We start from the raw sequence: 23,817 nt of genomic DNA, 5'->3' as shown, positions 1-23,817 counted from the left end.
GCCACAAACTCTTTCGCTTAATTCAGAAGTTACAGGGTGAAGCTCTTTGGCCTATGTTATGCAGATTAGATTATTATAATGGTATCTTCTGGCTTTAAAAATCTATGAATCTGTGAACCTTTGCTTGCTATTGACTTGGGCTGCATTTGAACCAGAAGTAGAGTACGTGGATTTAAAATAAGAGAAACCTGTTTTGGTATCACATTTCATTCCTTACCATTTCCCCCCACTTTATAGATAATGTCCAAGCATCTTGTTCTTTTATTTTGATATAATAAGGCACTTCTCTTATCATTTGAATGCTGTTTGTGGATAACCTGTATCATAGTACCCTGAGACCAGTTCTCATCCAACAGTCATTGCACTGACTTCTACAAAAGCAGAAAATTACTGGAAGCATGACCAGAAGAAGCTGGAGATTTAGGAAAGACTCAACTGAATCTTTGTTTGCAATTCTTTTTTTATCATAGATTGCAAAGGATTCTGGCTAAAGCAGTGTGAAATCAGGCCTGGTGATGTATTATTTGCTCTTGGACAGAAAAGGCATGAAATGAGACTGGCTGAAGAGTTTAATCTGAAGTGGTTTTAAAAAAAAAAAAATGAGGGAGACGATTGCAGAAAACACAAGATTCAAACCTCCCTTACGTGTGGGCTGCATTTCAGTGTTTTTTCATTGCCAGAGGGTATTTTATGTGGGAACTTGAAAAGAGAACTTGTGCATGTGATTTATTAATGGAAGCTTTATTATCTGGGGGAGCTGGAACAAAACCTTAGCTGTCTGTTATGGGCTGTTCAAGGAGTGCTGCAGACAGAAGGAAAGCCTGCTCAACACAAGTGCATGTTATCATAACCTCTGGGCATGCCGTGACTAAGCTACTGTACAGTTCGTTATCCAGCAATCCAGAACTAGAACTTTTTCAGATATGACTCTCCAAGTGCCCTCTGAATCAGACAGGCACTTTATAACAGAAAGAATAACAGAAAGGAATTTGTTCTACGCTATTTATTGTTTCATTTTTCGAGATATCTGGCCAACTAAACTGTCACAATGAAGAAACCTTAACTTACACTGTTTAAGTGTTCAAAATAGAGTTTTGGCCTTTTAAAACAGGGGAAAGAATTTAAAAACACCAAAAACAACTTATCTCCCAACTTCCTCAGATGAAACATTCTCAGCTCCCTTGGCTGGGAATGATTTCAATTTAATACATACTGGTAGTCCCCTTTGAAATTATCCAGGCAGTTGACACCGTTTTGATAGGTTCAAGAACCTTATTTTCACAGGTTAGCCTCGGGCAGAGAGTGCATGAAAATAACAAGCTGCTTGATGGAGATGATGATCTGCTAACTCAGAAATCTAGACTCCTCACTGCCTGCCATCGTATCAGTTTAGTTAGGTCCAGGTACAGAACATAATGAAATACAGGCCTTTCCAGATCTACTCTGGAGGGAGATTACGTTTTTAAAAAATAAAAATACCCTAGATAAAATAATGCTACAATCTGGTGTGACTTTGGCCAGCCTGTTTTTAAATCTTTAAATATGATTAATTTTCCTCTTAATTTATCCCCAGTTCAGTGTTCTCCTAATGTCACCGGAATGGAGCAGTCACACCAATTTCTCACTTCTGTCCTCTCTTCTGTGCATGACCCCTTTCATTACAAAGAGTTCCCTCCCTCCTTCCCCCAGCCAGCCTGACTGAATTTCAGAAACCTCTTGCAATCACATTACATTACCTCTCATCGGGTATGTCTATGCTTTTGAGTTGGGGATGTGATTCCCCACTCGAGGAGACATATTCATGTGAGCCGTCATCAAGCTAAAATGCTAAAAATAGTGCAGTCACGGCAGCACGAGTGACAGGGCTAGCCCCCTGAGAACGTTTCCCTCGGAGATGTTAGGTAAGTACTCAGGGCAGTTAGCCACTCTTGCTGCTGCAGCTATGTTCTATTTTTTAGTGGGTTCACTCAATGAGAGCTAGCACAAGTGTGTCTACTCAAGCTGGAATCACGCTCTCAGTTCAACATTTAAACATACCCTTAATGGGAACTAATGGCGCTGAAGACAAAGCCATGGTATAAGCTCCCTCTATACTCATCGCCGTGCCCTCTCTTGTCTCATCCATCCTCATTTCCTTCCTGCTATGCTGAGATCTATACCAAAGTGATGCTTTAAGTTGTCTATAACTACTGACCAGTCTACTCCTCCATACCCAGACACATCTTTCATACAATACACATAAGGACATTTACCTATTTCATTAATGACAATAGAATTTGTCTCTATTTAGTGTAGGTGAGAACAGAAAATGGCTCCTAGTTTCCAGAACGGCAAAGAACAGGGGGGATGACAGGTGGATAGAACTACTGGAGGTTTCTCATAATGATAGCCAATGACTCTATGCTCAAACTGCATTGCCAGTGGCTTCTGCAAAAAAGGTTGGGTGTCAGGATCCCTGTGGCATTTGTCCTTTCCTAGTTGTATTAAATTGGTTAGTTACAACAGCCCGGGAACACAGTGTGATTTAGTGGAAAGGGCACTGGATTGGAAGTCAGGAAGCCTCGGTTCTATTCCCAATTCTGTCACAACCAGTTCTGTGACCTTGGGCAAGTCACATCTCTTTGCTTTAATTGGTCTGTGATATCCAGGAGGTCAGGTGAGATGATCTGATGGTTTATTCTGGCCTTGACATCTATGAATCTCTCTGTGCCTTTGTTAACCCTTTTCAGCCTTTCTCTGTCCTGTTTATTTAGACTGTGGACACTTCGATGTAGGGGCTGTTTTTCCTGTGTGTTTGCACTGTGATTAGCACAGGAGTCCAAATCTCAGCTGAGGCCTCTAGGCACTACATTTATATAGCCCAATAATAACTAATAATACAGCAAAATTGTAAAAAGTGGTTGTATTCCAGAAGTTGCTTTTCTGAAAGGCATAGCATGCAACCCTCACATGGATAGGGCTAGTTTTCTAATAACTGTACCATTTTTATGATGCTGTATTTACAAGAATGAAACCAGACCCTGTTTTAAACCTACAGAATAATCTTTAAAAAGAAAACACGAAGAGGTGCTGTTTGTCCTCCAGGCAAGGATTCCTCAGCCCTCTATAATGTTTGCTGTCAGCGTATATAGTGCACCTCTCAGAAGCATAAACATTAAACATTTAAACACATACAGAAATAAATCCAAATTGACCATGTCACCAGTAAACTGAAAAACTTTCCACTCCACAAAAGATTAAGATTCTGCCCATTCAAGGAATGCTTGAGGAAACAACATGTGCCGTGCAGTGTGCTCTGCAAGTCAACAGACGGTCAGACCAAGGGGGTGTGGAGGAGGTAAGGAGAGAATTCAGGAACTGAAGATCCTCTGGTGAACACTTGCTGCCCAGACATACAAAGTTTAGGAATTGTTATCTGGAACATTTCAGGTGATCATAACACCAGGGTGGAAGGCAGGATCCAACCCATGGAGGGCTTTTATTGATCAAAATCAAACTTTGACATGAAGCCAACGCAATCTATGAAGTGCATGTGTAATATGCTTCACTTTTCATTAAGCAGGCAGGTATTTTGCTCTAGCTGAAGCTTCCTGGTAGTTTTCAAGGGTAGTCCCATGCAGAGTAAAATATATTCCAGTGTGAAGCTAATCCAGGCATAGCTAACTGAAGTGACAGCCACATCTGAAAGAAAATGTCAGTCACCTTGCCTAGTGAAGATGGAGAAAAACATTCTTGTGCATTACTGCTTTTAAGACATAGAGTATTAGCTGACGATTTAATATCCTCTTTTTGCCAGAAAAGCTGGCAATGGGTGACAGGGGATGGATCACTTGCTGATTACCTGTTCTATTCATTCCCTCTGGGGCACTTGGCATTAGCCACTGTCAGAAGACAGGATACTGGGCTAGATGGACCTTTGTTCTGACCCAGTATGGCCATTCTTATGTTCTTGATATCAACCTGAGCTTGTGAACCAAAGTTTCAGTTGAACGGGTAAGCCCGTGAACTGTAAGGACATCTGTCACCAACTCCATCTCCAGTTGCTTCTTTACAATCACCATATTCCTATCCAGATGCAGTTTTAGCTCACTATCATCCCAAACCCAAACTTGTCCAGACACTGGGAATATACAGTGACTACACTAAGTGGATCTGACGAAGAATATTGGAACATTGTAGAGACCTTTTAGGAACAGCCACAAAAGGCCCTTAAGGATTGGCCCACTCCGCCCTGGTGCTACTTCTCCCTCTAATTTATCACACCGCCCCCATCTTCTCTACAATGCCTGCATAATATTTCATTCATCTTTAAATTCCTATAAAGTATCCATCTATGCTAGAAAAAATAGTATTTGTATTCTAGTAACAGCAAGCAATGGTGCAGCTGCTGCTAGTGTATACAGGGTGGATTTTATCACTCTGAAATCTGCCTATCGTGAGCACCTCCTACTGTTAGCAGTGATGTTGGCGTTACACCCACCAGTGCAGCTGCACCATTGCTGGCTTGCTATCTGTTAAGTCACAGATCCTTAGGAGTCTTGCATTAATGTCATAAGGCCTGCATTCTGTTATGCTCTGTTATGCCAGTGTAAATCCAGAGTAGCTCCACCAAAGCCAGCAGGGTAAAATTACTACTGAAAAACAAAGGCAATATGACTCAACAATTGGAGACCAAAGGAAGTGAAAACATAGCAATGATGATACTTGAGATATTCTGGTGAAAGGTGCTGCATGTGCACACAGTGCTTTGCCAAAGTATTATCCCCATCCCATGTTGTGGATAGGTAAAGGTGGACCTGGAGAGGTTAAATAACTTGACTGAAGGTTTGCAGTCTTGGTTACAGGTCAGAATTGAAGTGCGTTCGTAGAATTATAGAACATTAGGGTTGGAAGAGACCTCAGGAGGTCATCTAGTCCAACCCCCTGCTCAAAGCAGGACCAACCACAACTAAATCATTCCAGCCAGGGCTTAGTCAAGCCGGGCCTTAAAAACCTCTAAGGATGGAGATTCCCCCACCTTCCTAGGTAACCCATTCCAGTGCTTCACCACCCTCCTAATGAAATAGTTTTTCCTAATATCCAACCTAGACCTCCCCCACTGCAACTTGAGACCATTGCTTCTTGTTCTGTCATCTGCCACCAATGAACCCAGCCTAGCTCCATCCTCTTTGGAAACCCCTTTCAGGTAGTTGAAGGCTGCTATCAAATGCCCCCTCACTCTTCTCTTCTGCAGACTAAACAAGCCCAATTCCCTCAGCCTCTCCCTGTAAGTCATGTGCCCCAGCCCCCTAATCATTTTCATTGCCCTCCACTGGACTTTTTTCAATTTGTCCACATCCCTTCTGTAGTGAGCTGTGTAGAAGATGCCTAACTGCACAGTTTCCCCAGGAGGGCTTCTAGTCTCTTTCATGAGTATTAAATTCACTTGCAAAATATTGTTAAACTCAAATTAATCTGAATTTTCTAAAAGTACTTGCTCACACCCAAAGAGAGAGAGAGAGAGAGAGGAACCCTCAATTCAAACAAATGTAAACCTTGGAGAAATTCAAACCTTGATCTGGGTCCATCTCTTGTGTGCCCGGTTTGGTTGCAAGGCTACACATTTGGCTCTCCCCATACCCAGGCTGGCCTACTCTAGAACACCTTTGGCAATCCTGTGCTTTGAAAGGGTGTTCAGATTATTACAATTGCCCCGACTCAGATTTTTGTCTCTCTGGTGGTCCTAATGGTAATTAACCCAAACATGTCACCGCATCCAATTCCATTTTTCTTAAATAAAATATACATTTATTTGCATAGGAGACCAGAATTGCAAAATAACAGGAAATAAACCCATCTGGTTGGACACAATGACAAAGGTCCCAATCCAGTGTTACAAAGTGTAAAAATATTACCTGCAGCATAGGTGAACAAAGTGTGTGTGTCTGAGCTGACAGATTGAGAGAAGCTGTTAATAGTCTTGAGTCATAGTTCTAGCATGTGTATCCAAGGTTTTCTTTTTGCCCTTGTCCATGAACCCTCTGTTAATATAGTCTTCATCGCTTTGAAGTGGTGATGAAGAGGTTACTCAATGCCATGCTCTATTATGGTTGTGGCAACATTGTTTCTAAGTTATTTCACAGTACTGCAGAGGATTTCTTCCTGTTGTGTATCCAAGATTAATTTTTAATATTACAGAAGTGTTCCACTCATATTGTTTATGTTGGACTTCTGTTCTGTTCCTTGTTCCGCTGTGTACAAAAATATAGATGCACATTACAAGTTTTTCCCCAGAATCCAGCAGAGATATCTGATCGGAAGAGACTGGAAATAAGTGATTCACGTAAATCCGACGAAGTGGGTATTCACCCACGAAAGCTTATGCTCCAATACGTCTATAAGGTGCCACAGGACTCTGTCACTTTTTACAGACCCAGACTAACACGGCTACCCCTCTGATATAAATTCTCATTAGCTTTGTTGATAGCCTTTAGTACAATGCAAATGGAAAATCCCTGCTTTGGAAGATTAACTGTTAAAGAGGTGTTCTCTATGATTTTTAGTCCAGCCGAGGGACACTACCTCTTTTCATGATTGCATTGTCTTCCATTACAGTGAAGCAGCCCAAGATCTGGGACCCTCCCACCTCGCAGGGTCCTAGAGCTGGTCTCTAGCCCAAGCCTGAATGTCTATACTGCAGTTAAACAGCCCCTTAGCATGAGCCCGAGTCAGCTGGCCTGGGCCCAACCATGGGTTTTTCATTGCAGGGTAGATATATGCCCTTAGAAACATTTAGGTGCTTCAAAAAGGGATGCTAGTGATTCAGTGGCACTATTCCGTCTGAATCAGGACAGAATCAGTGCCTCTGTGGTGTAGGATGGTGAGGTGAAAAGTATAGTGTAGTGCTAGAGATGATCTTTCAGATGAGACATAAAACAGAGGTGCTGGACCATAGCACTGATTACAGGAATAGATGTTAATACAGCCGGATGGAAAATGGAAAAAAAGTCTTAACATTTTCTTGTTTATGTCAACATCTCATTATTGACTATGGAGCTACTTGGGAAATAGCTCTAATTGTGAACCTAGTACCATCTTAGGTGGTAGCATTTTGCCTAACTAAATTTCAGTTGGGTAATCTGTTCTTTACTTTCTATTCTATACCATTGCTTTGCAATGTTTCACCCTAGACATGGCTGAATTTCAGTGATGGGTAAATTGATTGCTGTGTATAATTTTGAATGTTTATTTAAAATGTGCGTAGGGTTTTGGAATTTTTGCGTGTAAGATGATATTAGTGGCCTGAGATAACCAGTGAATGTTTTGCTTACCAAAAATGTCCTTAAGTAAAAAGTATTTGCATAATCAGAATAAGAGGAACTCATGTTTCATATACTTTCAGCTTTAAAGAATAGTATAGGTGAAGAAATTTCTATATACTCTGTGTATTTCCTTGGGATCAACATAAAGATATAAGCTATTAATAGGAACTGTTGTATCTTGCAAAAGTCTGTTCTTTACTTTCTAACAACTTAATAGGTTTTACTTAATTATAGTAATGTGTATTTTTTGTTGTTTTTTAGAGGAGACAAGGAACAGTATAATCAACTCCAGCCTGGAATCTGTCATCTCTTCAAACGTCAACAGCTTCCTCCACACCAACAGCACTCTCCAACCCACCCTGAACTCAAGTGACCCTGACCTAGAAGTAATTAAACCTAGTCGGCCAAACTCGCTGTAAGTACAGTGATAATTAATATGTCATAGGGTCTCTATCCAATCAACCTACGTATCTTCAATCAGGGCACATCTTAGTGTGAGTCAAAGCAATCTGTTGAATATAATTTAACATTCTGTTTTTTTAATGGGAGCATTGTTATGTGCATTGCATTTTTAACTTGGTCTAAATTTGAGAATTAGTTACTGTTTTTTATACCTGTTGGCTACTTTGTGCTCTAATTATTTTGAATGTCTGGGGTGTTTTGATCATTTTCAAGTAGATCTTTGCGTTATTGCTTGCACTGTTGTGAAGTATCGGGTGTTAAACTCTGGGAAGCATAGAGGAAAGTAAATAAGTAAATAAAACAATGGAACACAGCATTAATGGAATAGTTTTTCTTCCTACTTCATTAAAATCTAAGACTTCTGTCAGTACAGTTGGTCTCCAGCCAAATGTGTGCCCTTGCTTCTGATATTCCCTCATCAGGAAAGTTTAAGGCAAAAAATAGCAGCTTTTATGATGACTCCCAGGGGATGGCTGAGTTATTGTGATGTCTCCTGAACCAGTCACAGCTGAGCTGTGGCATAGGCTGTTGAGAGAAATTTCCTTCCTTTTCGGGCTTTGCTGTGTCTGTCAATATTTTCCCACAGACCCTCCCCTTCCCACAGATCTGAAGGTCTGAACAGATCCCAACCAGACTCTGTGGAACTCTTACAAGCCCAAGCCAAGTTTAGTGTGTCTCCCAGTTTTTCTGCATTTCTCAATGTACTTCTATATGCCACTTAATAAATCATGTCATCAGACTTCTCTTTAGAATGACTAAGAAGAATGCTGCACTAGCTAGGGTGCTGTGACAAGAATGGCATTGGTGTCATGCTGTGACCTAATGTCTAAGGAAGAGTCCCTCTTCCCTCACCCGGTCCACTCCTTCCTCGCTGTACACTTCAAAGGGTGCAAATTTCCACTCTGGCTATAAAAAGCTTTCTGGTCCCTTGGTCGTGAATCATAGAAACATAGGACTGGAAGGGACCTTGATAGGTCATCTAGTCCAGATGAAGCTTCCTACTTTAGCCGTTGTATCTGCTCTTGTGATTAACAACCTCAGATTTAGTAAATTGGGGAAGTGAATGAGTTTGTCAGCAGTGAAGACCTATTATCTGTAGAGTTTTGAAAAACAAGGCTGTTGTCTGTACTGAGAGTAGTTTTTTGAGCTGGGTGGAAGGAGGATGGTACTCCCAAAAATAAAACCCCTCTAAGTCTCCCAAGGAGATATAGTGTAATGAAGTGGCAACTGGCCATGACAGACCGCAACAGCAGCACCAGGGTGAATGCCTATGCTATTACTGGCTCCCGGAGGAGGGATGTGTTCTGCATGCATAGGACGGGTATGACCCAAATCCCACTTTAGGCAAAGCGCAGCCTTGATAACCCCACCTTCCTGGAAGTCCAAAACAGCCCTCAGAGGTACATTCCATGTCACCACATGGCAAATATCAACACTGAACAGAACTAGGTGCAGGACAGCTCTTGTCAAAGAACTCACTCATTATAGGATCATAATCACCAGCATCACCGAGGCATGTCTGCCACAGAGCGATCAAGTTAGTGTGGAAGGAGGAACCATCCTGCACTCCAATGGTCCACACCAAACTCAAGGTGTGATACTCCTTATTAAACAACTTCTAGCACAAACTTCAACCACCTGGAAACCTATTTCTCCATGCTTTTACTATGCTTGGCTCCAACATCATCATGAACATCTGTCTGTCATTGTGGCCTAAGCACCTATGGAAGACCTGCAGAAAAGGATGCATTCTATCACCAACTAGCAGCAAAAATCCAATCAACTCCACCACAACACACTGCTACTGCTAGGAAATTTCAGTCCTGTGAATTGGCTGCGATTGAACTGGATATGAAACCGCAATAGGTCCTTTTGGTTCAGGTTCCCCAAATGACACCGCCACCTGGCTTTTGACATGGTGTGTCGCCAAGCATTTGTCTGGTCCTGATTTAGATTCCATAACAATTGTTGCTGGACCTGGAGTTCAAATAATGGATGTGGTATGAAAGAAATTGACCATATCCTTATCAGAAATCACTCCATAATGAAATCTTAATGGGTCTTCAGCAGTGCAGACACACCAGCAAACTCAGACCATAGACTAGATGTCACTCAATTCCCGCTGCATCTTCCAACATCTCCAACACCTTGCGAGCCAGATGTCCACCAAAAGTACAATATCTAGCATCTGTCCAAGGATCCTGTTGAAGCTGTGACATACACACAGGTTGTTGAGGATCACATGAAGATCGCCTGGAGTGGCATACATAATGCTATATCACATGCTGCCACTGAAACAATCCACTTCCAACCATCACACAAGAAACCTTGGCTTTCTGAAAAGGACTTTTATATATTTGTGAAAAAGGCAGAAGCACACAAGTATGGAGATGTCCAAGAATGTAAATAGCTGAAAGGCATTTTCCGGGTCACGGCAAAACATGACCCTGAGATTTACATCAACTCCCTGGCTGACAAAGCCAAAGATGGCCTAAAATGCCTACTGAGCCATCATACGCCTGGCTGGCAGCCACGAACAGCTTTTTAACATCCCCACCATGAAACCAAACGACTCTCCCTGTTCATCGATGAATGATGTCCTGGACAGATGGAAAACACATTATGAAGATGTGCTGAATCACACACTTGCCAACAACTGTCCAGAGCTACATGACCTTGAGGAAATACAAAATCCCATCCAAAAAGTACAGAATAGATGTGCTGCTGGACCTGATGGTATTCCACCCATGCTGCACAAAGTTGCCTTAGAACCAGTGAGCGTCAGCCTGCATCAGCTGTTCTTAAAAGTATGGACATCAGGCAAAGTACTAGCAGAATGGAAAGATGGCATCACAATGTCCCTGTACAAGGGCAAAGGATCTCACACTTGAGTGTGGCAGCTACTAGCCAACCCCACTGTTATCTGTCCCTGGAAAGTTTTTTGCTCACATTCTGGTTGGAAGGATGCAGCCGCTCCTTAAGATAACAGCAGTCAGATTTTGCTGTTGGGTGATGGACAACAGACCCTGTCCTTACCCTTCAGCTTCTGCTGAGCAGCACCAAGAATTTAACTACCCACTTCATGTGGCATATATCAACATCAGAGTGCCTTTTGATTCAGTCCTTTGTCTCTCACTGAAAGGAGTTGGCATTCCAGATGTTCTGCTACATCTGGTGCACAATCTTCACACGGGTACCAGTGCAAGAGTGTGCATCAGTTCATGGCTTTTGATGTGTTTCTACACATCATCAGGTGTGAAGCAGTGATGCATTCTTGCCTCAGCAGTATTCTGTCAAGCTATCAATTAGCTATTAGGATGTGACGCTCCAAATGTCACACTTAGGTTGGTCAAGAAGTGTTCACCAACCAAGATTATGCCAAGAATATGCTTCTTGCTTGTGGAGAAGTCAGAGAATTTCAGCCCTGCCTTTCAAGATATCCAAGATACCACTCGCACTATGGGGTTGAACACCTCATGACAGAAGACCAAGGTCTATCTCCTCAGAGCTGGGCCACCAGAACTCCAGTGCTGGGGTGGGGCGAGGTTGTCAAGTACTGTGATATTTCACACAAAGAGAGTGGAGAGTGGGGACCAATTCATCTACTTAGGCTGCAAGCAGAGTTTACACAATCACAGCAAACTTTAGCTAATAGGTCTCGCTGCCTCCTGCATGAAGTCCAAGTCTTGCTTATGGATGCAGAAACGTCTTTCACTAACACGAAGTTTGATCTATCAAATCTGGATACTACTTATATTGCTGTATGGATCAGAAACCTGGGCCCTCTTACAGGCAGACTTGGAGCAGCTAGAGGCATTCAATTTATGCTGTCATCACCAAATCCTGAGTATGAAGTGGTTTAACTTTGTGCAAAACAGCATAATCTCCCAGAGATCTGGCCTTCCTTCAGTTGCTCATTATATTCAAAAGTGGTATTGCATGCTCTTTGGCCATGTCACCAGGATAGACAAAAGCACCCCAGCATGTCCTGCTCCCAAACTGCCCCTTGACACATGAAGAGGTGCATGCCCTAACCCTACCTGCTGCTGCCTGGGGGGCCGCCCCAGAGATTCATGGACTTGCAGGATTGAGTGAGATCTGGAAACTCCACTACATAATACCTAGTGCAATCCAGCCAGCTGTGGTCATTCTGGTTGGTGCAACAGTTCTCAGTAGACTATGTGTATTTGATGATGATGGTTGATGCTAATGCTTACTTCACCGTATGTGCCTTGGGTTTTGTGTGAACATCGCTGACATGGTTCAGTCTACTCTGCACAAACCAATTCTGTTCTCCCAGTTCTTGGCTGTATTCCTGTTTGTTGAGGTGTATTAGCTTGTCTTTAAATATTTGCCTTGAACCTCATTTGCCATCCCATGTAAAAATCATGTTGCTAATTTCTGTTGACAGCACTCTAGTAATTGAATTACCAAGCCATTCTCTGCTGTATGCTGATATTTTTTACCAGCCAATACTGGCTAATGGTGTTTAATCTTTGCTTTCAGTTGTAGGGAGCAGCTTAGTCTTTTGGATGTGTTGGAGGGAACACCATGTACAGAAAGGCTCGTTTGCTTGCTTAGTGTAGAGAAGGAACATGGATTTTTAAACATCTCTGGTTTTTTTCTGTATACATGATATTGGTGCTGTATAAAGCAAGCTTGATCATTACTGTTATTTTACTCTGTTTGGGACATGCTTGCTGTTCAATGAAGTATCGTTTATTTTGAGCATGTCCTTTTATAACAGTGTTCCAACAAGACTGCCGTCCAAGCTGCTTGCATACCTTGCATGTCTCACTGAAGTGTACATATGGTAGAAAATGTGTTCAGGCTGCTTTAAGGAAAAGATGGTGCTTATCTTGGTTTTATTTTATTATTTTTACTACTGTAGCATCTAGAGACCCCAACTGAGATCAGCCCAGTTGTGCTGTGCACGTGGTTCACACATGGTAAGGAACAGTCCCTGTTGGGAATGAAACCCCTGAACTCCTGCTTTCCAGACTGGTGTCCCAGCCACTGGGCAATGCTACCTCTCCTGATAGAAGAGCCACTAAGAAGCCCATACAGCTATTGTGAGATAAACTTGACAGCTTATAAAGAGAAGAAACCCTTTCATTTGTGTGCTATTTTTGGCAAGTCTGGAGTGTTTGCCCCTTTGCGGATAGCATTCTGTTGGTGCATGTCAGAAATCCAGTGTTGGTTGTTAATGATGAGAATTATGAGAACAAGGAGGTGTGCTGTTGGTTGCCACTGGGGAATACACTGAGTGAGTACTAGCAGAATTCATCCCTCTAGCTCCAGAACAACATTGTTTACGAGTTGCACTTTGTTGGTTACAGAATGACGGTCAATGCCAGACAGTCAGAACAACGCCAGTATTGCATCATTTGCGATTATTACTGTGTGGTATAGCCAAGTAATTGCTCTATAAAACAGTGTTTTGCTTTTTCAACATGCTGAATAATTTGGATTTTTGCAGTAAATCCTTGAACAGCTACAGAAACTGAAGTCAATCCACCGTATTTGCTTTAGTAGTGCAAGAGTCACCACATTCCTTAGAATGTACCTAATCCAGAATTGCTGTGTATGTCACAGTGAAGACTTCAGGGAGCCTTCCATTCTACATGCCTTCAAGAATCCAGCTAAATTCTGTTTATGCTTATGAGCCCCATCTCTCAGTTCTAACTCATTGATTATTTCTTCTTCCCTGCTCCCATCCCTCTTTTTCCACTCCCTGTCATCCCTGTGTTAGGGCTACCATATTTCAGAGATGATTAAAGCTACCCTGCCCCATGGCCAACAGTTCATCAATTATCTGTCAGGGTGGTGACATGTAACAGTGACATCAACTGAATCACAAAATGTGCAGTCAAGGACTCTTAACATTCCAAGTGTGGGGAGGAAGGAAGTGACTCTCTCTCTCTTCTTTAAAACAAACACACACACACACACAAAACCCCACAGGAATTACTTTGGAGCAAGAAACTCCTTGCACAACAGGTGCAGTCAGAGGATCTAGGAATATATAGTCCCCTCACTTGGAAAAAGTTAATCTTGCTCACAAAGGAGTAGTACTGGCAGTGGCTGAGGTTAATAATTTGATCATTTGATTCAATTTATAGGTTTTAAAGAGAGAGACTCAAATAGTTTAGGGCTAAAATTTGGCCTACTTTGATTTTCTAGTGCCTAAATATCTCATTTAAAATTCAAAGTCACCAGTCAATTATTAGGAAATTAAAGAAAGAGAGATATAATAGCCACTGTTAATGAATGGTCCTTCATTGTTTTTGTTCTGTTTATGTGGCACTATCCAGTAGAAGGAATACAAGTTGACCAACCAATCCCTGTTTCGAGAGCTAGTGGGCTAGAGTTAATTGTTTTAGTGCCTTAGCTGTGCATTTCCATACTTTCAAATGTTTGGACTTCTTATACTTTGAATGAATTTGTCCTGGAATTGTGTTAATGTTAATGAAGGAAGCAAACAAAACAAGCTATCCAATGTTGTTTATTTTGTGCCGGACGAGGAACACAGATGAGGATCAGAACTGGATCAGAAGAAAAGAGGGCAAAACTGGTACAGGGAAAAATTGTAGATCCTAAGTGATTTAGAAAGAGCAAAAAGTTAGAAAGAAGGAAAAAGTGAAGACTACTTCCTTTGGGGCTGCCAGCCCTCTGCTTATGCTGGGATTGGCTATAACTGCAGCTAAGAAATAGGTGTGAACACACAGCACCTTAGGGCATGGCTACACTTGCAGATGTGGAGCGCTGTGAGTTAAACCCGCCTTCGTAGAGCGCAGTAGGGAAAGTGCTGCGGTCTGTCCACACTGACAGCTTCAAGCGCACTGGCGTGGCCACATTTGCGGCACTTGCAGTGGCATTGGGAGCGGTGAATTATGGGCAGCTATCCCAGCATGGAAGTAAACGCAACGTGCTTTTCAAATGGGGGTGGGGTGGAGTGTGACGGGAGTGTGTTTGTGTGTATGTGGGGGGAGAGAGAGTGTTTTTTGGGGTGCTGAGAGTGTGTCAGCATGCTGTCTTGTAAGTTCGCCCCCCCCCCCCCAAAAGGTAAATGTTTGCTTTTTCTCTGAGCTGATAAGCAGCCCGCTTCTCCGAAACGGAGCTTTGAAAGGGCATTTCTGCATTCTTGCAGCCGATTTCACAACAATGACAAGAGTGGCCACTTGAGTTAAGGGGATTATGGGACGTTTCTGGAGGCTGATCACAGCGCAGTAACGCAACACCTCGTTCACACTGGCACTGCAGCGCTCCAGCAGGGGCGCCGCAAATGTTATTTCACTTGCCGAGGTGGAGTACCAGCAGCACTGTAGCTGCAGAGTCAGAGCACTCTACGTGCCTTGCCAGTGTGGACGGGGTGTGAGCTACGGTACCTGGAGCTGCTTTATTGCACTGTAACTCGCAAGTGTAGCCAAGGCCTTAGAACCAGCAGACCAAATCATTCCCCTGCTCCAAAAATAGTACCCTCTCTGACACCCAGTGCCTTCTTCCCACAGACGCAAAATGACAAAATACAACAGGTCTCTCTTCTATTCTCCCCCTTTAATACATAGGTTTTAAAGTCATTTTTTGTTGACATACCTGCGGTCTTCACCAAAGGTTTTAATTACCTGCCAAAACCAAGCAGCCCTTTACGTTTCAGTGGCCAGTTTGCAGCCTTAAAACAACGGTTTGTGTTTGAAGTACAAACAAGGCCTGATTTTAAAATCAAACTTGTATCTATTTTAGTTGCTATCTTGGCTGCTCGTAAAGTCTAATTTAGCTTTAGTTTGATGAAAGCTATAATGTTTCATGGAGAAATATCAGGGAAGTCTGAAGGTTCCTTCTTCTGTTCTTTTATTAGTAAGATGCTGGCACTTGTACCAAGCTGTGTGGGGTGACCCTGGACTTTATTTCTGTTTCCTACAGAGAAATTAGCTTTTTAATTCTTGGCATCCTCTCAGGAGCCTTGGAGACCCACCCTGTTCCCTCCTCTTTGAGCTCCAGCATCATTCTAGATCCCATGTTCTAATCTTCTGGTTGAGCGAGACCATAATTGCCATCCATCTTCCCTTTTTCCCATTCAGGGGTTTGTGCTTTCAACTACAACAGTTTAGAAGGGGTGACAGGCTGTTTAATGAGAAGGGACTCCCCTGTCCCTCACAATCACTAGCTAACTATTGGCCCCACAGAGAGCTGTAGCTAATGAGTACGATAAGACAGCCTCAGCCCATTACAAGCAGTGACAGCTCTGCATGCCTGTTCCAGTTCAGACAGATTACAGCTTACTTGGGCCAGTGTCTCACGTTTGTTTGGGCTGCAGTCTAGCATTACTATAATGGAAGCTAAAGAACTAATAAACCTGATGGTCATTAAACAGCTTGTTGGTTTTATATTCTTCATAGGAGCTTTGATTTCTCCATTGTTGCCATTTTCCTTTTCCATATATAATTCCAGCCCTTGCTCTCAATTTTCTGCCTGCACTTTTGCATCTTGTGCTAAATGTGCTGGCAGGTTTGGTCTGGGAATGGCTTGCAGTTAGGCTTTAAAAAACTTCAAATCAGATGTTCGCTGGTTAAAAGCCCTGCACGTTATGTTGCCTGGTGACACTGGTGAGTGTTGTATGAGCTCTCAATTACTGGCTTTCCTTTGCAACACTGCCACATAACCATCACACAGCTTGGCCAGTGTAACAGCTGCTAAATTTGGAAGTACACTGCAGCCAGCAGAAATACTCCAACAGCCAAATTCTGGCCATTATAGGAATAGCCCCAATGCAAAGTTTTTACTTTCTGCAAAAGTAGTGTTAATGTGTGTCCCTATCTCATCCATTCCTCAACCTCCAGGCAAATCACTCCTCGAAACACAAGAGTAATCTGCATGGATGAGTGACATTTATTGGGCCCACTGCTGTTCTTGGGGTGCACCTATGGGCTATGCCCCCTAAGACTGTTCCACAGTGTCCATCAATGGCTTTGATTGTGGAGTGGTGGCTCCATAAGTTTGAAGGGGAGCCAGATTCTGGAAAAATTCCATCCATTCTCCCTTTTGGCATACAGCTTTCTGCTGTGCAGTATGCACAGCTGTTTCAAAATCAGTAACTGAATACATATGCAGACTTAGAAAAATGCAGATAATTGGGGTTTCTGACAAAAATCTTAAAAATAAGTTCCTCGTGTCTGTACTTGCAAAGACCTGAATTCCGACTCTCCCAACCCACCTGCAAGAACTAAGGCATATCCATTCATCATCTCTCCCTGCCCTGCTTTTGAACTGTCATGTCATTAACTCTTGCAGGGGGAAATACGAAACCTTGAACACAGGCTTTGCAAGGTAAAGTACTGAAATAAGGCATACAACCGCAGTCGTCCTCACTTGTTGTAATCTAAGATTTCATGCCACATTTTTCATGAAAGCTGTTGTGTTAACCCTGATGTGCCCCCAAAATTCTAACTTGGATAATTACATTCTCCCTCACTAATTGCCCCTGCAGTTTTCAATTGGATATGGTGGTTTTCCATTCAAGGATGGTGTCTGAACAGCTGCGTCCCATTCCAAACATGTCAGCTACCTTTCTGTCTTGGGTAAAATGACATCTTGCCACATAGGACTGATCTGAGGCATAGTAAGTTAATGTCTGTAAAGCACTTTGAGATCCTATGATGAAAACAGCTGTATGAACAAGTTGTTACTGAGCCAAATATACTGAGGTTCTTATTATGATGAAACTTCCGTGGAATTCGATGAGAGTTTTGCTGAAGTAAAAAATAGATTAATGATTTCAGAATTTACTTGATTATCTTTTATTTTGTTATGGTAGGTAAAAGGGAGATTGATACTTTAAGGATTGCTTTGAAATGTATTTGTAATTTAAAAAAACCCCTCTATACAAACATTCTGTAAATAATTTGGAATCTTAGCCTTTTTTTTTTACTTATTTACAAAAGCTTTTCTGGCTCAACTCTAAAAGCTATATTTTAGTCCAACTCCACAATGATTTGAGAGCCCAGGCATAGCTCTGATGCCCTGTATTTTCCCATACTTCCAGCAGACACACACTGCTTTCCCCAGCTTTCTGCATTGTGCTAAGGGATTGGAGGTGGCATTAGAAAATTACAGCCGCAGCCGCTCTTATGGAGTGCTTTTTATTTTTATCATTGTTATAACTAGTTTCCTTTTAATAAAAAGAAACTGGTTATTTTCAGAAGCAGCAAAGAATCCTGTGGCACCTTATAGACTAACAGACGTTTTGCAGCATGAGCTTTCGTGGGTGAATACCCACTTCTTCGGATGCAAGTGGTGGAAATTTCCTGGGGCAGGTATATATAAGCAAGCAAGAAGCAAGCTAGAGATAACGAGGTTAGATCAATCAGGGTGGATGAGGCCCTGTTCTAGCAGTTGAGGTGTGAAAACCAAGGGAGGAGAAACTGGTTCTGTAATTGGCAAGCCATTCACAGTCTTTGTTTAGTCCTGAGCTGATGGTGTCAAATTTGCAGATGAACTGGAGCTCAGCAGTTTCTCTTTGAAGTCTGGTCCTAAAGTTTTTTTGCTGTAGGATGGCCACCTTAAGATCTGCTATTGTGTGGACAGGGAGGTTGAAGTGTTCTCCTACAGGTTTTTGTATATTGCCATTCCTAATGTCTGATTTGTGTCCATTTATCCTTTTCCTTAGAGACTGTCCAGTTTGGCCGATGTACATAGCAGAGGGGCATTGCTGGCATATGATGGCATATATTACATTGGTGGAAGTGCAGGTGGAATGAACGGTGATGTTGTGGCTGATCTGGTTTGGTCCTGTGATGAGTGTTGTGGTGTAGATATGTGGGCAGAGTTGGCATCGAGGTTTGTTGCATGGATTGGTTTCCTGAGCTAGAGTTACTATGGTGCGGTGTGCAGTTGCTGGTGAGAATATGCTTCAGGTTGGCAGGTTGTCTGTGGGCGAGAAAAACTGGTCTGCCACCCAAGGGCCTGTGAAAGTGTGGGATCATTGTCCAGGATGGGTTGTAGATCCTGATGATGCGTTGTAGGGGTTTTAGCTGGGGACTGTATGTGATGGCCAGTGGAGTCCTGTTGGTTTCTTTCTTGGGTTTGTCTTCCAGTAGGAGGCTTCTGGGTACACGTCTGGCTCTATTGATCTGTTTCCTTATTTCCTCGTGTGGGTACTGTAGTCTTGAGAATGCTTGGTGGAGATTTTCTAGGTGTTGGTCTCTGTCTGCGGGGTTAGAGCAGATACGGTTGTACCTCAGTGCTTGGCTGTAGACAATGGATCTTGTGGTGTGTCCGGGATGGAAGCTGGAGGCATGAAGGTAGGCATAGCGGTCGGTAGGTTTTCGGTTATAGGGTGGTTGTTGATGTGACCATCACTTATTTGCACCGTGGTGTCTAGGAAGTGGAACCTCCCGTGTAGATTGGTCCAGGCTGAGGTTGATGGAGGGGTGGAAGCTGTTGAAATCGTGGTGGAATTTTTCCAGAGTCTCCTTCCCATGGGTCCAGATGATGAAGATGTCATCGATGTAGCGTAGGGTAGAGAAGGGGCGTGAGTGGACGGGAGCTGAGGAAGCGTTGTTCCAGGTCGGCCATAAAAATATTTGGCATATTGTGGGGCCATACGGGTGCCCATAGCGGTGCCACTGATCTGGAGATATATATTGTCAGCAAATTTGAAATAGTTGTGTGTGAGGATAAAGCCACAGAGCTCAGCAACCAGGTGTGCTGTGGCATCATCAGGATACTGTTTCCTGACAGCTTGTATTCCATCAGTATGTGGGATGTTTGTGTAGAGAGCCTCTACATCCATGGTGGCCAGGATGGTGTTTTCTGGAAGGTCACCAATGCATTGTAGTTTCCTCAGGAAATCAGTGGTGTCACGGAGATAGCTGGGAGTGCTGGTAGCATAGGGTCTGAGTAGAGAGTCTACATATCCAGACAGTCCTTCAGTGAGAGTTCCAATGCCCGAGATGATGGGGCGTCCAGGATTTCCGGGTTTGTGGATCTTGGGTAGTAGATAGAATAACCCTGGTCGGGGCTCTAAGGGTATGTTGATTAGTTCTGGTGTTAGTGTAGGGAGTGTCCTGAGTAGATGGTGCAGTTTCGACCAAACCAGATCAGCCACAACATCACCGGTTCATTCACCTGCACTTCCACCAATGTAATATATGCCATCATATGCCAGCAATGCCCCTCTGCTATGTACATCGGCCAAACTGGACAGTCTCTAAGGAAAAGGATAAATGGACACAAATCAGACATTAGGAATGGCAATATACAAAAACCTGTAGGAGAACACTTCAACCTCCCTGTCCACACAATAGCAGATCTTAAGGTGGCCATCCTACAGCAAAAAAACTTTAGGACCAGACTTCAAAGAGAAACTGCTGAGCTCCAGTTCATCTGCAAATTTGACACCATCAGCTCAGGGCTAAACAAAGACTGTGAATGGCTTGCCAATTACAGAACCAGTTTCTCCTCCCTTGGTTTTCACACCTCAACTGCTAGAACAGGGCCTCATCCACCCTGATTGATCTAACCTCGTTATCTCTAGCTTGCTTCTTGCTTGCTTATATATACCTGCCCCAGGAAATTTCCACCACTTGCATCCGAAGAAGTGGGTATTCACCCATGAAAGCTCATGCTGCAAAACGTCTGTTAGTCTATAAGGTGCCACAGGATTCTTTGCTGCTTCTACAGAACCAGACTAACACGGCTACCCCTCTGATACTTGGTTATTTTCAGTTTTTCCTTTCTCTGACCATACAAACTTGCCAATCGGGAAGCTAGGAGAATCCAATTTTTATTACGTGAATGCATTTATTTAGTAGAGTTGTGGTGCTTTTTATGAAAAAAGTACTCCAAGCAGTAGCTGTACATCATGAGTCAGCAGGTTTCTGTCTTATGCCAGCAGACTCTCAGCAGGGGCGCAGACAAACTAACGCCAAATGCCTGATGCTACAGAAGCCACAAGGAGAGAGGGATTTTTCTAAAAGTGCAGGTTTTCTTCACCCTGGCCTTGTTAAGCTGACCTTTTAAAAACACAAAAAAGCACCTCCTACAGACACACTACAACTGACAAATGGAAGTTACCAAACTAAATTGCTTGCTAGCTCTGCTTGAATGTTAAAACCATAAATATTTGTTTGCATACAGGAAATAATTTTTTGTTTTAAACACTTAGTACAGTGTTTCTGTAATGCACACATTTTAAAAACAAAAACTCTACATGAATGAATCCTTATGATGAAGGTATGCAACATAGGTAAACTCCGTGCAGTCTGTTTTCTAGCTACTTCATAGGAAAGACTGAAATAGAACTCTCTGAGATCTTTATTTCTTTTTCTTGTTCCCAAGTTCTCTTATTCTCACCCTCTCAATCTGTTCAGTCTATGAACGGTATTAGTCTATATTTATTGTAGTGCTCGAAAGCCCTGGCTGAGCACAGAGCCCATTATGCAAGGTGCTGTACAAATATATATTAAGACTTGGTGCCTGCCCTGAAGTAATTAAAATGGAATTGAAGACAAGTCTCAAGTATGTAATGAAAACAATAGGAGTGAAGTGGCGAGGGAATATGAGGGCAAACAGTAGTGAGATCATGCAGTTACAGTGCCTCTAGCTGGGCCTTGTAACAGTATTTTTGTATGAATGGGTAATTATCTGCAATCCCTGCTGTCTCTCTGCTTAACTTTTATCAGTGGGCATCTTCCCGTGGGCTTTACAGTAAAAGTGGATCAAGATCTAGTCTACATGAGTGCATCTGCAGAGCTGAACAATTAATACCAGTGTCTAAAATAAACTATGACCAAGAAATACTGGATGTGACAGACTGGCTGGGGTTTCAGTTTCTCCTCTCCCACTTTTAATTTCTTTCTAAGCAGGACTGTTTTCTTGGGGACTTGTATACTTTTTATCTGGGGAACTGGCTCAGCTAGAAACTGCGTATTTTGCATAGAGTTTTACTTGCTGAAATCCCCAGCTTTGGATTCTTAAGAATATTGAAGTGCAAATAGTGCCCACTGAGCGTCCACATTTTCCCTTTGAAAGGGTTGGCATGTGAAATTCCAGTGTTCTGGATAAACAGCACACAGTTCTAACTTCTCGGCCTGTCCATACCAGGGAAAGTTCTGATCCCTCTCGTTCTACAACTCAGTGTATGCCAGCACAGATGTTGGGTTTCTCCAACTCACTTGCTCAAACAAGCAGCATGATGAGCAATCAGCAGCCAGGATTTTCCCGTTCTCTGAGCCCCCCCATCCCACTCCTTCTGCTTCTCCAGTTTAATTCCTGCTTCGCTCAAAGCATGTGCAGGAGGTGTAACTCTGACACCGACTGCCATTTTGTACCGTGATCAGAGAGGGCTAACGCACCAAAAAAAAAAAAAAAGCTTTAAAAAAATCCTTAGCTGTGTCTTTGCAGTAGTGCTTTCCTGCTCCCATTGAGAGACACCTCCACTACCTCAGTAGAGAAAGGTAGCAGCTAACAAAATTTCTGGGACCTATCCCGGTCATTTGGAAGGTTCTAAATAAAATTACTTATCATAGAGTTCTAAACCTCGCTGTCTTCGACTGACTTATACAGGCTTGCTAGGCACATCTGCTGATGCTCTGTCAAGGTACAAGACCCTCTTCCCTTATGCCAAGATGCAGGGCATCCAGATTCAGACATCTTAAATTTTGTGGCCGTCTTCATGAGAGAACTCTCACAAGGGCACTGACCATCTCTGATAGGGTGGGGCAGACCTTGCTGTTAGAGAGGCAGGATCCCAGCTGTGGATTTTGAAGGCCTAACTCCTATCTGTGTGTGTATGGGCTGCAGTAGATTGTAGGGGGAGGGAAAAGGTGGCATCCTTTCCATTGGTATCACTATTTCCATCTTTTTCTGCTCTCCAGTGCCCGGGGGGAATTGTAACCAGCTCCCCCTCAAGCCTGTGTAACTTACCACTCAGATTTCCAGTTCTGAACCCTGAAGGTATTTGCTGGGTAATATTCCTAGCCAGGACAATGAGAGCACTCCTCTCTGCTTTCCTGTAGTCCTCCATGTTTGGCCTTACATAGTGACAGAACAGTGCTGTGGATCTGTCTTAGTTTTTGCCAAATCCTGACCTCTATCCCCCTCCCTTCCCTTTCATCTAACCAGGACACCTCTCTTCTGAATTTCTGTCCTGATCCCAAACTAGGAAGGGTGAAAGCGTGACACACCTTGGATTTCGGAGCCGTTCTCAGGGTGCATTTCAACAGATGAGGAAGCTGCAGAGGTTTTAGTGTCCTTACTGAATCCATGTTGATCGAACCTTTACGTTCTGACATGAGCACCAGCATTGTGAACTCCCTGACAGCAGCACCACTGAACTGCAGCTTTCTGAGGGGTGATAGCACAACGTCATCGTCATCTTCGTGCTAACTTTAGACCAGCTTCTTGTGGGCTATCCTTTTTTGAAGGTGGTGTTATTCAGGTAATTCCACACTAAACTTGGTAGTCGGCGTTGGAGAAGGACTCCACTCTAAACAGTTGGACTGTCCTGGTGTTTCTCTTCACAGCATATCAACAATGGGCACATACTTTCCCTTGCTCTCCTGCTATCATGTTGGCACACAGAAAGCTCAGTTGGAAGAATCAGAACACGTGGTCTCTAAAGCCCTTCCAGCCATTCAGAATATTTTTTTTAATCTGTGGGATAACCCAGCATGAATCCCCCCTGCCGTTTTGGGACAGCCCCCAGAAGTTATAACAGCTGCTCGTCACAGCTAGTTTAGCTGTAAGCTGCTTGTGAACAGAGACTAGCATTTGTACCATGTTAGGCAATGGAAGGACTGCTGTGTTCAGCAACACGAACTGTTACAACAGACAGATGTCACTTTGGGAGGTGGAGATTTAAACTGTACTGTGCTGTAATTGTGGACACAGAGCTCTGCAGTCTGTGCTTTGTCAGATACTTTGCTGACCACTTCAAAGGTGCTGTGAACGTGACCCAGTGCTGTCCATTCAGAGCATCTAGAGTTAGAATTTTCATCATCTCTAGATGCAAGAGCTGGAAAAGACCTATTACCAGTAGGTCATCCGGTGAGTT

At 43.0% G+C, this 23,817-nt stretch overlaps 1 protein-coding gene across 2 annotated transcripts in view; it reads left to right on the top strand.

Moving 5' to 3' along the window:
• ARHGAP26 (Rho GTPase activating protein 26) overlaps positions 1-23,817 on the top strand; it is a 313,981-nt gene that overhangs the window by 247,657 nt on the left and 42,507 nt on the right. For both annotated transcript variants that reach the window (XM_045028598.1, XM_045028597.1), the window contains exon 20: positions 7,563-7,716. In XM_045028598.1, the coding sequence (XP_044884533.1) occupies positions 7,563-7,716 (154 nt within the window). The remainder of the gene's footprint in view (positions 1-7,562; positions 7,717-23,817) is intronic.

Source organism: Mauremys mutica, chromosome 8, assembly GCF_020497125.1.
Source record: "Mauremys mutica isolate MM-2020 ecotype Southern chromosome 8, ASM2049712v1, whole genome shotgun sequence".
Taxonomy (NCBI): Eukaryota; Metazoa; Chordata; order Testudines; family Geoemydidae; genus Mauremys; species Mauremys mutica.
This window is presented reverse-complemented; position numbering and strand designations above follow the sequence as displayed.